The following is a 17212-nucleotide window of genomic DNA, read 5'->3' as shown; positions in this document are numbered from 1 at the left end:
GTACCGTTCTAGGAGCTGTGGCACCAGAAGATGTTCATACTAAGTCCAGGCAGAACCTGTACCTATAGTTACCTCCCAGGTCGACTGAAGTTCTGCTAGACCTTTCCAACTATTTTAAATCCAAACCCCAAACCATCTGAGGGCAGGGATGCGAGAACAGAGGAGAGGCTTATGCAGGAATTCTGTCCAGCTAGGTTGACAAATATGCTGAGCATGCCCTTTGACCCCTTCTCAGTGTCCCTTGAGCACTTGGGGTGTGCTGGTAAGAGAGGCCCCAGAAAAATGCTTTTACCCAAGTCCTAGGCGTTCAGATCCTCCCAAAGAGGTCAGTGACCCTGTTTTGAGGCAGGTTGTCTCTTTCCAGGCCAGAAGGCAAGGCACTCCGAAGTTTTCTAATACTTCTGAATCTATTCATGTTGCCTGTAGGAGAGGCTATGGAGGGTGTCTGGGCCATTGCCATGGGAACCAGGGAGAAGACGCATAAGCAGTGTTACCAGAAGACCCTAGGAAGGCAAGCACAGGGAGGCTTGCACTTGTTCTACTGTCCCTCATCCCTGTGTCAGGGTGAAAGAAGAACATGTTGTAAAGGTGCAAAGGCAGGGGCATCGCGCCTGGGGGAAATATTCTAGGGGCTGGGGTGGCAGTTGAACCTGTCACTTAGCAGCAAAATCATTACAGTATAGATGGGCCACGTATGCCATGAAGATGGGTTGCGAATCAGGGAGTCATATTTTCTCTTCAAGGAGTATGGCGAAGCAACTTTAAGAAGTGTCGGGTGAGCTCTATCTTGGCTAGCCAATTGAACACTGGGTCGTGAAGGAGCTAGAGCAGTAGTTCTCAATCTGTGGGTCGCGACCCCTTCCACAGGGGCCACATTTCAGCTCCCCTGCACACCAGGTGTTTACCTGATGATTCATAAACAGTAACAAAATTACAGTCGTGAAGTAGTAACAAGATAGTTTTATGGCTGGAGATCACCACACCATGAGGAGCTGTATTGAGGGGCTGCAGCATGAGCAAGGCTGTGATTCCTGGAAAGTGTAGTCTGGGTTTGGACCTGGCCACCTGACAGGCAGTGGCATCTGCCTCTTCATATGGAGGCTGGGGCTCATGCTGACTCCAGGGAGCCTGGGTGAGTGTGACACAGCACTGAGGTGGCCGGCTTGGCTTCAGCCCTCCTTCCCGCCCCTCAGGTATTGGAACTCTCTGAGGAACCTGGTGGTTTCCCTCCTCAATTCCATGAAGTCCATCATCAGCCTTCTCTTCCTGCTTTTCCTCTTCATCGTGGTCTTCGCTCTGTTGGGGATGCAGCTGTTTGGGGGACAGTAAGTAGCCCCAGATTAGGAGGACAGGCCAGGGCCCCTGGGAAGGCTGAGCTCAGAGCACACACTGCCGCCCCAGGCCTTTCCACCTGCCTCCTTCCTGAAGGTTCTCCAATGGGGCCGTGAATTTGGAGGGTTTCGAGCACCAGCAATGAGCTGATGTCAGGGGACTGGTCCCCAGGCTCCTGTTGGGACCTATTCTACTCAAGACTTCTCTGTTTCCTTCAGGTTCAACTTTCAAGATGAGACTCCAACCACCAATTTTGATACCTTCCCAGCTGCCATCCTCACTGTCTTTCAGGTGAGGCTTTTTGGTCTTTCCTTGCTTCTCATCTCCCCTAGGAGCGAGGAAACAGTGCAACTAGAGGGCCCACATTTAACTATAACCTCACAACAAAAGATGAGTGTTGGTAGGTCCCAGGCCTGGTATCAAGGGAAAGTGGGTTGCCACTGGGCGTGTGGGGGGTGGCAGGTGATAACTCCCTTGGGCTGTTTGGCCTGTGAGCTACCACATCATCAGTTAATCAGGGGTGGGGTGGGAGGGTGAAACACCCTCAGCCTGTCTGTGTCCACTTCATCAGTTCATTAGCTCTAAGTCTTCTATCCTCAGAGAAAGCAAAGCTCTTCTTGAACCTCTCCTGTTTGGTCTCACATAAATTCATATTCAGCTTCATTCATGCTCATTTATTCATTTTCATTCAAACTCAGTTGGGCCCAGCTTGCATACATTCTCACAGTTACATACTTACACACACACACACACATGCGTACATTCTCACAATTCCATACTCACACACACATCCATACTTACATACGCATATGGAGCAAAAGACCAAGCACCAGTGCAGAAAGAACTCACCCATTCTGGATGAAAAATGTGCTCCAATTTTTATTACATAGAGAAAGAAAGGCTTCTACCTTTTTAATGCTAAATGAATTAAACCCATGTTTGTAAGAAAAAAAAGCTTTGTTTTTTTTTTAATAAGACTAAACCGCCTTGTCCTTACCATGGGACCTGTTCTGTCCCATGGTAAGGAGAAGCCTGCCTGCTCCTTCTGCTTTCTGTGACATCTTCTTTTTTCCTCTTTTTCTCTGCATTCTGCACATTGCTCTCTTAGTATTTTATGTTACCTATAATTTCTAAGTTACTCCACTCTACATTCTCCTTCTAATCTAAAAAGTGTTCTGCCTAAAAACTTCTCAGCTCAGTTTCTCTCTTAGCTCAGTTCTTCTCACCTCCATTCCTCTCACCCCTGTTCCCTAGTTCTGACTCTTCTCTTTGTTATCAGCCCTTAAACATCATTCAAAATACATGATCACGTGTTAAAAGTTCATCAAAAGTTCACACAGAAAATCAAATCATAAATTGAGATAAAAGTTTACAACAGAGAAGTTTACAAACAAGTCATTAGGAGTAATTACCTGGCTAAACATCCATCACCTGTCTCAGCACCACAGGTTGACTGAAGGTTTAAAACCATAACTAAGTTATAAGTGAAGTTTTGTATAGATAAACCCAGTCAATATTTTGTCTTCTGTCCTAGCACCTACAATAAATCGTTAGTTCCCTTTTTATGATCTTTGGTTGTTTTACAACCTCTTGGAATGTGCTCTGAGTAGGAGAAAGTCTGGTTACCATCAATTGACTGGTGACACTTGGGAGACTGGCAGAATTCTCATTGCAGCTTTGATTATCAGAAAAGGACCTAATAGCAATCCCGTTATAAAAGAGCTTAATAATCACAGATATAATTTTAGGAGTTCTTATAGGATCATCATTAAGACTTAAGTCATCTATTTGTCTATATAGCATCACTATAAGATAGTACATCTTTGTGGATCTGCAGAGATCTGCTCTAAAGGGGTGAGCTCCTACTTATTGATTGTTATATATGTTTAATAAGAACAGGAAAAGCATAGCAGGAATCTTTCCTAAAATGAGTCCCTCACAGCCTTGCTTAATGAGGGCTCACCTGCTGCAGATTACATAATAATCCGAGGCAGGCCACTTCAGGATGGTCACCTGCTAGTTATTAGCTTGTCCCATTATGGCTCCTGACACTGCACTACTACCAGTGCAGAAGACCACACCCTAAGGGCCATCCTGGCCTAGCGTTTCATAGAAAAAGGATTTCTGATGGCTGATTTCATGACTCCATTTCATTTTCTAATAATTTCTTCAAACTTTCTTTGCAAGTCAAGCATTAATCCAGAATTACCATTGTGCAGTTATGACGTTGTTTCCAAGATGAGAACACCCAGCATGCATCTGGGCCATTAGGACTGTCCTGTGCTGTGTCCCATGCCTCAATTTTTAATTATTTAAGAATCATTACATCAAGGAACGTATAGTTTCATAGAATTTATCAGAGCAGAAGGAGAAAGAAGTAAGAAAGTCATATATAATAGAATAATTATGCACACCAGGGCCAACTGAAAAGCAGTCACGCACAAATGAAATCTGTACAGCCGTTGGGCTAAAGTTAGGAGAAAGGGAAAAACTCCTTTTCACAAAGAGCTGCCTCGGGCGACTGAGATGTCTCCATCCCGCGCTACTGCACGCAGTCCCTGTCATTGTGTGCTGTCCCTAGCAATAAACGAGTTCTCCGAAATATTTAGAGGTTATGTCAAGTGTGTAGACTGCAGAGAATATGCAAGTTCTTCACTCACTCTATGAGGCTAAAATATCATTGATAGGAAATACTAAATGAGGACAGGGTGAGAAAAGAATAATGTATGTCATGATCACAGAGGCAAAAACAAAACAAAACAAACAAAAAACCAAAAATAGAATTGAGGGGTCAAATAAAGGTACACTTAAGCCTTTCTTCAAAAACTAGGTATGGTTGCTCATATTTGTAGCCCTCAGGAGGGTGAAGCATGAGGGCTGTGCATTTGAGGCAAGCCTGGGCTGTATAGCAAGGAGTCCTTCCCAAAGGGAAGCAGAACCACAAAACAGTAAGAAACTGAAGAAAAGAGTCTTCATTAATACCTTGGATTTTTCTTAGACTACAAGACAACTTGATGTTAGGAAGTTCTTGACTCTGCAGACTGCTAAGGAGGAGGCATTCGAATAAGACAAAGCACAGCTGCCAGGGTGGAAGGCAGGCGTGCGGATTCTAGCAGATCATACCGGTCTCAGCAGCCTTAGTGCGGTAGGATGAGAACAAAGTTGAAGATTTTTTTTTTTTTTAAGAATTGACAAGAAAAGAAAATACTCATTAAAAACAAAATATATGTGCTGCCTTTGCATGTGGCATGGGTAAGTTGGTTAATCACGCAGAAGAACATGGGACTGGGCTGGCGAGGTGGCTGGTTAGGGAAGAGCACTTGCCATGTAACCTTACAACCTGAGTTCCAGAGCTCACAGAAAGTTAGAAGGAAGAATGAACTAACAAGTCCGTCCCAACCTCCATGCATACACCGCAGCCTGCATGCGCTGTCCAATCTCTTAATTGAAAAATTGAAAAAAAAAAAAACAAACAAACAAACCACAAGCAGTATTTATTTCTACATTGTACCTGGTATAAAAAATGAGCAAACCAAAAATTTTAGAGCACTCATGCTGCTACATCACTAACTAGAGGCAGGGAAGGTATTAAAGAAAATATAAACACACAAACAAAGATAGTAACCGAGCAATTTGGTGCACTAGAAGACACCAGTAAAATAATTTTAAAAATCCAGAGGCAGGGAGATCATTCTAGTGTCAGCAAAATAACAAAGGATTTGTTTCTGGAATGTATTGAGAACACTTACAAATCAGAGGAGGGGTTCTGTAGTAGAAGGGTAAGACACAGACCAATAGCAAAGCAAAGGAAAGACAGGTGAGTAAGCTAGTCACAGTCTTGACGATACCATCCAGGGAGATGCAAACTAAACCCCAGTGACCCATCCTTCCTGCTGCGCGTTGTAGCCAGAATCAGGAAAGCTTACATCGGAGTTTAGAGATGTGGCTTTTAGAACCTCCATGTGCTGATGGTGGGTGGTTAAAGTCATGTTGGACACTAGTTTCCTGACATCCTATGAAACCTGTGTGTATCAGCAAGTCCTGTGCTGGGTATACTCTCCTACTCAGGACTTGTATAGATATCAGAGAGTTCAGCAGCAACAGCTGTAATGGTAACCCTGGACATAGAGAGGTCATCATCTAGGGAATGTGTAAGAAGTGTGTTGTTTATGACCACGAAAAACAGTTGACCTAGAACTACATGTGTCAGCATGGATGCCTCTCACAAATGTAATTTTGAGCGGATCACACAGGTTTCAGTGTAATTCGATATTGTTCTATAGTACTGTATGCTCTGTAAGAAGTAGTAAAACCCAGAGTCAGGAAACTGTATGACTAGGGAAGACAGAGCTAGTGGGTCCCATCAAGAGATGGAAGCCTCACTGGGATGTTTTTTCTTTTTAAAAATTAAAAATTATTTGTATGTGGGTATGTGTGGATGTGTGAATGCCCACAAAGACCAGAAGTTGGGTCTCCTGGAACTGGAGTTATAACAGTTGTGAACTGCTGATGGGGGTGGTAGAAATTGAACTCCAGTTGTCTCCAAGAGCAGCAAGGTCTTTAACAACCAAGCCATCTCTCCAGCCACTGATGTTTAGTTTCTTAATCTGCTTGATAGGTATATGAGTATTGTGAATTGTTTTCCATTTAAAGTGTTTCATAATTAGGAGTTAGAAAGATGGCTTACCAGTTTCAGGGAATCTAACAGATGGTTGTGAACCACCATGTTGGTGCTAGAGTCCTCTGCAAGAGCAGCAAGTGTTGTGTGTTGATGACTGCTGAGCCATCTCTCCAGCATGAAATTTATAATCTTAAATCAGTCATCAAAATCTAAAAGTGAGGGCTGGAGAGATGGCTCAGCGGGTTAAGAGCACTGACTGCTTTCCCCAAGATCCTGAGTTCAAATCCTAGCAACCACATGGTGACTCACAACCATCCATAATGAGATCTGATGCCCTCTTCTGGAGTGCCTGAAGATGGGGCTGGAGTGAGTGGGGGCTGGAGTGTGGAGGGACACAGAGTGAGCGGGGCCAGAGTGAGTGGGCAGAGTGAGAGCTGGAGAGTTGGCTCAGCAGTTAAGAGCAGTGACCTCCTCTTCTGGAGGTTCTGAGTTCAAAACCCAGCAGCCACACAGTGGCTCACAACCATCTGTAGTGAGATTGGATGCCCTCTTCTGGTGTGTTTGAAAACAGCTACCGTGCACTTACATATAATAAATAAATAAATAAATAAATCTTAAAAAAATCTAATAGTGAACAAATTATAACTTTAATGGGATTAATAATTTACTTTATTAATTATTTAGCTTATGTGAAAACAATTTAGAAAAAGTTTTTTTTTAAATCCCATATTTGATGGCAGCTTTAGCCCACAGATTTGAAAACTTAGATGAAATTTTTTTTTTTTTACAAGTAAACAGTAATTACTTAACTTGGATTAAGAAAAGAGTTGTTTTGCTTCTTTCCCTGAGCCTGTTAGCTACAAGTTGAGTTTTATATAGCCTCAAGGAACAGCTGAAGCAAGACATTTCAGGGGACAAAAAGTTTTCAAGACATCAAAGTATTTTGGCACCATGGTCGCAAGTCAAACAGCATACAGACCAGAAAGTAAGCCGTGTGTGTGTGTGTGTGTGTGTGTGTGTGTGCGTGTGGTGTGTGTGTGTGTGGTGTGTGTGTGTGTGTGTGTGTGTGTGTGCGTGTGTGGTGTGTGTGTGGTGTGCGTGTGCGTGTGTGTGTGTGCGTGTGTGTGTGCATGTGTGTGTGTGTGTGTGTGTGGTGTGTGTGTCTCCTGGGGTCGCCTGTCTCAGCTGCTGATTGGGTCTAAAAGCAGACACTTGGGATGCAGATGGCAAACATCCAAGAGTGACCAAGATTCAGGAGGGCGTTCCCTGTTCTGACTCTGTCTCAGGACTTCGTGAGTTGCTCATGTTGTGGCGACAGCGTGATATACGTAAGGTCGAATGCTCAAGAGCAGAGTGTGGTGCTTCAGGATGTGCTTGCCATGGATGGAGAGTTGGCTAGGGGAGAACTATGACATTAAACTCCAGGGGAAGGCTGCGTATTCAGTACATGAGTCTGGAGCAATGGACTCACGTAAGAAATAACAGGATAACCATACCTATACTACACAGAGTTCCAAGCAGATTAGAAGCTTATGTGAAAAATCATACTTTCAAATGATCAAATGAAATATCTGACCAGAACAAGGGGTGGGAAGAAGGGCAGGGCAGGGAGAGAGAGAACTCATGGCCCCAGGCACAAGTGAGTTGTCCTAGCTCCTAGACTGGAACTGTCAATGATGTGTCTACATTTCAGAGCGAAAATAGAGGTAATGGTTTACTGATGGGGCAGAAACTGCATTTAGTCAGTCTGTGAGTGTGGATATATGTGGCCGAAGATGGCAGGAGCTTGGAGAGTCAAAGGTCTGGCCTCCATCACATGGCTCTGAGTAGTTCGCTTCCTTTTCTGACCCTTGCTATCTATAGTGAAATAATAGTGTGGTCCGGTGACCCTAGATGGCTTCACCTTCTCTGCCACCATCCCCTGTTTTCTGGACCTTCAGAATTTCTGTTATCTTAAAATTGTGTGTGTGGGCATACTGACCCATTGATGTGTGTGTTCGGATTCAAATCTATGTGTGTGCCTGTGTGCTGTGTACTCTGGGGCATGGTACTGACGTGCTCTATATTAATTTTTTTTCTCCATCAGATCCTGACAGGAGAGGATTGGAATGCCGTAATGTATCATGGGATTGAGTCGCAAGGTGGAGTCAGCAAAGGCATGTTTTCTTCCTTTTACTTCATCGTCCTGACACTGTTTGGAAACTGTATCCTTCTTGGGGCTAAGTTCAAGTGGTTCATATGCAGCATTCTTCCTGTAGAAGCCACCTCATGGCTTCCTCCAGAAGGGCTGAGGTGTGCAAGCAGTTCCTTCTCAGAGTGTGGGTGATGTGCATGCCCAGGGTGCCAGAGCTCTGAGTGTGGAGGGGCTGTACAGGAAAGGGTTATCTAGAGGCTGGGGCAGGTAATAACTGTGGAGTCCTTGTAAGAAGGTATGGATATGGAGTGGGTAGGGGACAAGGCTCGCTCCGTCATTAGCCTTAGCTCATAGGTTTGGGTTGAATTCTAAGAATGAGTATTATTACAGTTTCACAAGCAAGGTCTGATGTGCTGGTCTAGGAACCAACCCCATTTAGAGAAAGTGGTAGCAGGTTGTAGAGCCCAGACACACATTGTAAGCCGGAGCCAAACATCTGTGAATTGTTGCCTAGCTACTTCTTCGAAGGTTCTTAGGGTTGAGGATTGGTGTTCCATCCTCCCACCTGGAGGGCATGTGAGCACAGAGGGGAGGAAGCTGAGGATACTCCTGGCTTCAGGGAGGGGCTAGGACTGCATTGGTGGCCTAGTACTTGCCACGGCAGTAGGATTAGTCAGTCAGGGGTCTCTACAGTAACGGAACTTATAGAATGAACATGTGTTGTATAGGATTTATTAGAACGACTTACAGGCTGCAGTCCAGCTAATCCAACAAGTCTATGAGCAGGAAGTTCAAGAATCCAGTAGTTTTTCAGTTCACAAGGCTAGACTCCAGGAGAGGTTGGAATCCTGGGAGTAGGCTCTAATTCATCTGTGAGTGAAGGAATGGACTTGCTAACAAGAGCAAGCAGGCAAAATGCAAAAGCTTCCTTCTTCCATGCCCAGTAATATAGGCTTCCAGGATAAAGGTATCCCCATCTCAACTGATCTGGATTAAAGACGTCTTCCTAGCTCAGTGGTGCAGATTAGAAATGGATCATCCTCCTTCAAATTAAGCAAAAATCCCTGACAGGTGTGCCCTCTATATTTCGGTTTTTGTTAATTCCAGATGTTGACAACCAAGAATAACCATCACAGCAATTAAGCACTGACATTTAGGCCAGGCATATCAGCCATCAGGTTCCTGCCCTCTTGTTTAATTAGGGTGGTTTCTGATGTGCTTATATTTTCCTCAGGCTGGATACCCACAGATTGCTGCCTTTAGCTCTGCTTTGGGCATGAAAAAGCCGCTAGGTGTGTATGGTAGGGTTAGTCTATAGGGCATGTAGTCCTTAGAGGTATCCTGCTTGGGCTCAGCAAGGCTGTGATGTCCTATCCCATTCTATAACAATGCCCTGGATGAAGGGCCCCAGCCAGAAGGCCTGGTTGTAGCAGAAGTTGGTTATGGCTGCCCAGTTCTTGCTTGCCTGGTACCTGCCAGGGCAATACGAGAATGTCACTGCCTGGCAAGAGGGAGACCTAGGGTGAAAGAGGCCCAAGTCCTGTGAGCACTGGGCCCTGTGGTCAGCCTCCCCCCAGGGGACATCACATAGGATCTGCAACACTTTGGGTTGTTAGGATTAAGGAGTCAGGATTGATGCCAGGGATTTCACTGGTCAGTGTGCCAGCAGTACCAAGGTTATCTCCAATTTTGAGATAACTTACAAGTGTAAACCTACATGGGAGGTGAGCAATAGCAATGCTTGTCATAACCAGGAGTAGTCCTCTTCCCACAGGGAAGAGGCTTCTGGGATGGCAGAATAATGAGGTCCTGGAGAGATGCAGGGAAGATGCTTATGTTACACAAGGACCTGCTTTAGCTCTCTCACCCATCTTAGTCACTGTTCTGTGGTTGCGAAGAGATACCACGACCGTGGCAACTCTATGAAAGAAAGCATTTAGTTGGGACTGGCTTACCATTTCAGAGATTTAGTAGACTACAGTGCTAGCTGAGAGTTCTACATCTGGTCTGAAGGCAGCAGGACGAGAGAGACTCTGGACCTGGCTTAGGCTTCTGAAACCTCAAAGCCCACCCCTCAGTACACATCTTCTCCAGCAAGGCCACACCTCCTAATCTGTTCAAATAGAGCCACTCCCCAGTGACCAAGTATTCAAATCTGTGAGCCTGTGGGGGCCATTCTCGTTCAAACCACCATACGCACTGTGTAACTGGCTTCCTTGTTCCTAAAGAGTGCTGGGAGGACTTCATAGGGTTTCAGGGTCTGTTCAGGGTGGGGTGTAGTGCTGGACACTCACCCTCCCACTTTCAGTGTGACTCAGGAAACATGTTGAGGAAGTGTGTCAAGAATTCACAATGAAACAAAGTAAAAAGAAGGGAGCTTGTGAGGCAGGGAGGTTTATGAGCCTAGCATAGAAGCGGAGGCCTGGAAGGTGCTGCTCATACTTGGATAAGTGTGTCGGATTGGGTCTTTTCACAGCCCCAGTAGGTGTGGGGCATCCCTGGAGTCTATAAAGGCAGGGTGTATTTGTTTCAAGGCTTCACATGCAGACTAGAACAGAGAAGAGCTGGGGATAAAGGAAACGGACTGGGTATCCTCTGAAGAAGACAGAGGCAAATTGATTAAGCCTGCTTCTAATCTTTGGTCCAACAGCATCATCCCCAGAGATCCTGAGTGAAGAAAAGAGTTCTCCCCTGTCTCTGTCTCTGTCTCTGTCTCTGTCTCTGTCTCTGTCTCTGTGTCTCTGTCTGTCTGTCTGTCTCTCTCTCTCTCTCTCTGTGTGTGTGTGTGTGTGTGTGTCTATTACAGAAGGTTGGGTCATGTGAAGCTGTAGAAGGGCAATGCAGCTGGTGAGAACCAAGGCCATGGGGGATGGGGCCTTGTACATCTGGGTACACCAGGGCCCAGGATGGGCTGATGGTTTTAGGGGATAGAGGCTGGACACTTGGTAGATGGAAGTTTCTGTCTTTCATGGGCTACCATGGTTGGGTGATATGAGACAGTTTGTGGGACAGAGGGCTCCCTTCCTTAGCTAGAGGCAACCAGACACCCTGCTGAATGTTTTTCTGGCCATTGCTGTGGACAACCTTGCCAATGCCCAGGAGTTGACCAAGGTATGTAAAACACCACCTGCAGCCAAGAAGGCACTAGAAAGTTTGGGACTCAGTCCATGTTACACTGGATGAAGTTACAGAATCACAAGGAAGGTCAGCTCCTGGGTCAGATTCCATGTGAGTTTTCTCCAGGGTAATCTTTTCAAAGTCATGAACAAAGATATATTAATTTGGGTTCTGGATACAGAGAATTGCCATAGAAGCAAGGAGGAATATGGTCATAAAGGTAGGTACATGTGTGCACAGGCTCCCGGAGAAGATGTGGCTTTGGAAGGAAGAATGAATGGCAGACTAGAGTGTGGGAGCACAGGAGGTGCAGGCTGGACAGGACTACCCGTGTCACAGGAGTGCAGGCCCCCAATGTCTGTGTCTGATGAGGGTGAGAAGTGTTCCCAGACAAGATGTATGAGCGAAAGGGCAGCGAGAGGCCGCCTGGAGTGCCCTGCCCAGCTTGGCTGTGGTGATTCTGTCTGTGAACATCTGTGTCACAGCAGGACAGCTCCTTCTCTAGGAAGTACCCAGCAGAGACCATTCAATATTCATTTCTTATATCCAAACCCAGTGGGGAATGTGATTATACATGTATCTCTCTCTGGTTTCCCTGTAGAAGACAGAACCCCATCTCTAGCAGCCCTCAGTTCTGTGTCCAGCTACCTGCTAGATGGTGAGGCCACCTGCTGTCAGCCTTAGGCTCTCATTTTGATTCAAGTTCTGGCTCCAGCATGGAGGCTGCTACCAAGTGCATTACAGATGCCTTATGTGTGTGCATGTACCATGTCTCTGTGAGAGAGAGGTGCTGTACGTTCTCTGATGCTCAAGTTAGCACCTGTGCACATCTCCCAAGTCTGATCTTAGCAGGCCAATGTTTTCCTCACCTTGGGACTGAGGAACACTGGATCAGGTGTTTTGAAGAGAGCAGAGCTTATGCAGTGTAGTGGCCATGAGCCTCCTTTGGCTTCTACTTAGTTTTTTCCCTTTCTGCATGTAGCTGTGTCTGAGGTCCTGGGCTTCTCTTTTGCTCTGATCTCTGGCTCCTGAGGACTCTGGAGTGCCACTAGCTGGCTTATTATTGTCATCAGTCTAGCCAGTGCTGAATATTGCTATCTGGCTATGGCCAGATTCCTGGCTGGGCTGTACTGGCTGGAGGAGCCCATGTATTTCCAGAGCTATCCTTGGTGGTAGTGTTTCCGGGACCATGTGAATTTGGCATACTAACAATATTAGTTCCTGTGCAGAAGTGCACTCGAGTCCTGATGTCTCTCCATGGGATCTGATTGGTTCTGGCAAAGAAACTCAAAGGTGGCATACGGTCCTGATGGGGACAGGGAAGAGCTTGGCACCTTGACCTTATTTCCAGCTTGTGGGGTAGATCAGTTTTGTTAAGGTGGTTCAAGAGCTCCCAGAAGGACAGGGAAGTGGGAAAGGGACAGATTTGCTGTGGTGAGCCTGAGGTAGGTACAAAAAAGATATTCTGGTAGTGGCTTTGCACTGGCCTAGGGATGATCAGGATGGGGTGTGGCTTCTAGCACAAACACGGGACCATCAGCTCGTGAACATGCTGGAGATGGCACAAGCTAGACAACACTAATGCAGGAATCCCAGATACTGACACATCTAGCCACAGACTCAGGAAGGGAAGCCTTGACAGATACTAAGAGAACTCACCCTGGGTCACAATACACTCTGTCTACCTGGGACCTGGATGTTTGCTCCAGAGTATGGAGTGCAGAAGAGGCATAGAGGCATTAGGAAGAAGAACCGATAACCTCAGAGTGGCCAGTCAGGTTTTGACTTGAGAAGACTGTCAGTTTTGTTGTTCAAACAGGATGAAGAGGAGATGGAAGAAGCAGCCAATCAGAAACTTGCTCTTCAGAAGGCCAAAGAAGTAGCTGAAGTCAGCCCCATGTCTGCTGCCAATATCTCCATCGCTGCGTAAGGCTCCTAGGAATGGAATATGGGTGGTTTGGGCAGCAGCAGAGCCCGTGTCCTCAGAACCCCTGCCCTGGCTAGGGCTGCTGATTTGAATCATGTTGAAAAGAGCCTGAGCAAAGGGCTCGGCTGAGCATACTTTATGACGTTTCCAGCCTGAACGTGGGCAGAGTGTGAGTGTGTGGCCTTCATGTTGGGTGGGGTTAGCTGGGCTTCTGAGTCACTGGATGGTGTCTGGGTGGCCCTAGTGGGCCTATCTTTTCAAAGCCCTGGCAGTTGTCAGGAAAGCGAGGAGTCAGCATGTAGATTTTACACATAATTTTCCAGAAATGTACTTTGTGAGACAGACAAAATGTTCTAGTGGCAGCCCAGCCACTTCCAAAAACATCTCTGCAGGTGCTTGGCAGGGAGGCATCTGTGATGAAAAAGGGCAAATGTACTCTGCGGGAAGATCCAGTCTCCCTGTCATTTACCCAGGTCTTGGGTACAGTGAAGTTAATAGAGGGTTAGGGGCTTTGGGGGAAAGTTAGTGTTTAGGAGTCAGGAAAGTTGGGCACATGGAGTTGGGAGAAGTATACCCTGCCGGCATTGAGGCTGCACACTCTCTCTTGCCACTCTCTTCATAGGCGGGGCACGTGGCTTTGATTCAGCATCTTGTGGTGACTTATGCCCGCACTGCTGAATTATGTATTGGAATTGGTTGGTTGTTGATGTTGATGTGGCCTGGAAATTGTCAGTCAGAATGGCTTCAGCCCACAGGGACCAATGCTGGGAGCCAGGCAGGCTTAGGGTATGACATCTGTTGTTTAGGTGGCTTGTGGAGCTCAGCCTACAAGCCTATTCTGTTGTTTCACTGTCTGGCTAGTTCATTTGTTGATTAGTTGGGCAGTTTAATTCAATGATTTATCCTTATTTGATAAGACTTGGTAGGCTGATTTCCTTTATCTGAGCTCTGTGAGATGGTGGTAGTCTGTTGCAGAGAGGATGGCAGGTAAGCATTTGGCATGATCGACTGCCAGCTTCATGTAGGCATGTGGTATGAAGTGATGCTCTTTTTAACACTTGCCTTCTCTGTAGTTTCTAGCTGTGAGCAGCTCCTGCTGCCTTTGGGGCTTCTATTCCCAAAGGCTCTCCTTTCTCATTGATGCCTAGGGAACAGAGTGTAGGGTCCTTCCATTGCCCAGAAGAAACTGCCCAGGCCTTTCTTCCCTCGCTGCCCTGCTTGGAGGCACTGTTGCAGATATGCTGTGTCCCTGAGAATGGGAGAGCACAATAGTATTATTAGTCACTCAGTTTGAGTAGAGATTCTGGGGCGTTGGCCACACTGGGTGAGCCCTCTCCCATGAGCATGGTGCCTGCTGAGTGAGAGAGCTGCTGCTGCCAGTCATGTTAAGACCTCTGAGGACTCAGGAGCTGTGTGAGTTCTCTCTTGTGGTTTGCTGCCAGACTGGAGAGAATGAGGCTGTCAAAAATCTCTTGACTTGGCAGTTTCCCTCACAGCTGTGTCTTGTATCAGCACAGGGAGAAATATCTTGGGGTGTTGTGTGACTGCAGGAAGACATTTAGCATGTATGGTTATTGAGGCCTTCTGCATTCCGGGTAGCATGACGGGATTCCAGAATTTCTGGAATGGGGTGCAGTCCTGTACGGCTCCTCATGTTCCTGGTGGAGTAGGACAGTATCTGTGGGGTATCTTCCTGCTTCTTTCTGCTGTGGTACCTCATTCTTACCCAGTTTCCTAGCATACACACACAGAATCTCACTCAAGTCTTAAATACTCTCCCATTCACAACCTCACATGTCCTTACATACATTCGCAAATTCACACACTCATAATCTCACACTCACAAGTCCTAGGTTCACACTCACACTTGTAGCCACTCTCTCTGCAGCATTGTGATATACTGACATACCTGCTCATACTGGGGCTGTGTGAAGGTGAATGGTTTTCAGTTGACAATGTGCAAATACCTTGGCCTTTAGAAAGGGGCACTGGGGACCTACCCAACCATCCCTGTGAAGCCAGTGTGGAAGGAAAGGACTGCAAAGAGATTGTTGTTTTCTCTATTGTTTTTGGAAAAACTTCTATACATCACTTGGAAATGGCTGCAAAAACCACATGGAAGGAGGCTTGGTGACATATCCTGATTCTTTCCTGGAGGGGTCATTGTGACTTGGAAGCCATGGGACTTAAGTCTGGGAACTGAGGGTCTGGGAGCAGAGATCAAGTCCTTACAAGGAAGGCAGGTGGAGTAGGTGGCAGGACCTGGGTAGCCCCACAGAGGAAGGTACTCTTTCTCCTGTATTTGCCATGCGCTCATCCAAGGCCAGCAGCTTCAGGTCAGTCTGCCCAGGACTTTGGGTGTAGGAGACTGTTGTCGTAACTGCCACGGGGTGGCTATTAACTCTTCCCAGACCACTCCTCCTTAGGGCAGTGTGGGTGAAGCTGTGGTGATGGATGATCTCTGAGAGAACTGTGTCTTGTCTTCCAGCCATGTAGGGTTTGCTGGTTCCCTTTAGCCTCACTTTTCTGCACATATGGAATTGGTTCTCAGCTTCTCTTTAGCGCTGGTCTTGGCCAGTGCCTGTCTGGCAGATGCATCTCTAGCCTTCTGCCAGATTTGCACTGTAGCCCGCACCTTCACTGATGTGGTGCCACGTGTCACTCATGTCTCAGAACATTCTCTCTGGTTTTCTCACTCCTGTTTATGTTTTGTTTCTTGCATGTGCAGTTTTGTAAAGCAAACTCGAGGTACTGTATCTCGCAGCTCATCTGTCTCCAGCGTAAACTCACCGTGAGTGGTTCTGCTATGATTCTCCATCTGTGGCTCCATGATAACTATGTGCACACACCTTCCCTCCACTCCTGACTGCTTTCCCCCAAAGTCATTTGCTTCATGGACAGCTCCAGCCCAGCCTTCTGTAGGAATGGTGGGCATGTTCCCTGCTGTCTCCAAGTCCTATGCACAGGCTCAGATCTTTCTGAGCTTGATCCTCCTCTCCCGTCTGGTCTCTGTCCTTTTGTTTGTTGTTTGTCTGTGTGCAGTCACTCCAGTGACTTGTATATCTATTTCTTGGATAGGGTAGAGCTCTGTGGATTAAGGTCTTCTGTAGTTCTCATGAAGCCCTGTGCACAGGGATGGCAGAGAAGGCTCTTGGGACCATTCCTCAGCTCCCTCTAATCCCTCCTTAAATTGGGGAGAATGTGTCAGTTACTCTGAGGCAGCCTTTGTTTTAGCACAAACAAAGCTTCTGTAGAACTTGTAGTAGGCTAGGGGGAAAAACTCCAGGATGGGAACTGAGGGCCTGGAAGCAGAAGTGGGACTGGGTGCTCACAGGGAAGGAAAGTAAGGTGAGTAGCAGAACAAGCTAACCTCCTTGGGGAGACACTAGCCTGGCTACTCTTCCTGGGGAGTGTGCTCCTTCAAGGATAGGGCCAGCACCTGTAAGTGACGGTCCCCACCCAAGCTCCTAGGGGAGGTGCTGCTACTGTCTTCTGCCAGTGGATCCTCATGCTGGAGAAGGAATGTTTGTAGTTGGGCCCTCTATGCCTTGTGCCTGCTTTGTGTGCCATTTGACAATAGCATGGGGCAATCTCAGTCTTCTCACAAGGGTGAGATACTGCTGGATGTTGGACCCTGATCTTTGACAGGGTGAGAAAGCCTGTTGGGTCCTCAGTGGTCCATATGGCAGAAGTGAGGCATCTGTGGTACATACTGGAGATAACTCATTCTTCCTATAGCAGCCAGGTCTGCCCAGAGACCTCACAGTCTAAAATTCCTTTCTGAGCCTTGATTTGTCCACAGAGCCTCAGCTGAGAGCCTCTCTCCTTCCAGATATGATAGTATAGCATCTATAATCTGGGAACAGGACATCATGAGAGTCGCTCTTCCCCATTGGCTCTTTAGAGAGCCCTGTTAAATGTAGATTCTGTCTGAGTAGTGATGCCAGCCATATCGCAATTATCGACAGTGGGCAGTTTGTCTTTCAAGAGTGGATCTTGAATCGCTTGTAAAGTTGGTAGAGAGGAATAGATCTAGCTGTTTGTGCTAGCTATAATGGGCAGAGGTAGGGGGAAAAAGCTT

The 17212-nt window shown here is 46.6% G+C and overlaps 1 protein-coding gene across 23 annotated transcripts in view; it reads left to right on the top strand.

The window, feature by feature from the left end:
* Positions 1 to 17212, top strand: part of Cacna1b (calcium channel, voltage-dependent, N type, alpha 1B subunit) — a 159341-nt gene that overhangs the window by 64303 nt on the left and 77826 nt on the right. For 16 of the 23 annotated variants that reach the window (XR_003950091.1, XR_374052.3, XM_017315156.1 and 13 more), the window contains 6 exons: positions 1194 to 1325; positions 1551 to 1623; positions 8040 to 8157; positions 11131 to 11198; positions 13024 to 13130; positions 15860 to 15922. Coding sequence is in view for 21 of the 23 variants with exons in the window: in XM_017315156.1 (XP_017170645.1) it covers positions 1194 to 1325; positions 1551 to 1623; positions 8040 to 8157; positions 11131 to 11198; positions 13024 to 13130; positions 15860 to 15922 (561 nt within the window). In the remaining 2 variants the exon portion in view is untranslated. The remainder of the gene's footprint in view (positions 1 to 1193; positions 1326 to 1550; positions 1624 to 8039; positions 8158 to 11130; positions 11199 to 13023; positions 13131 to 15859; positions 15923 to 17212) is intronic. The other 7 variants (XM_006497634.3, XM_006497632.3, XM_017315146.1 and 4 more) reach the window with 1 other exon arrangement.

The sequence above is a fragment of the Mus musculus genome, chromosome 2 (genome assembly GCF_000001635.26).
Source record: "Mus musculus strain C57BL/6J chromosome 2, GRCm38.p6 C57BL/6J".
Classification (NCBI taxonomy): Eukaryota; Metazoa; Chordata; class Mammalia; order Rodentia; family Muridae; genus Mus; species Mus musculus.
This window is presented reverse-complemented; position numbering and strand designations above follow the sequence as displayed.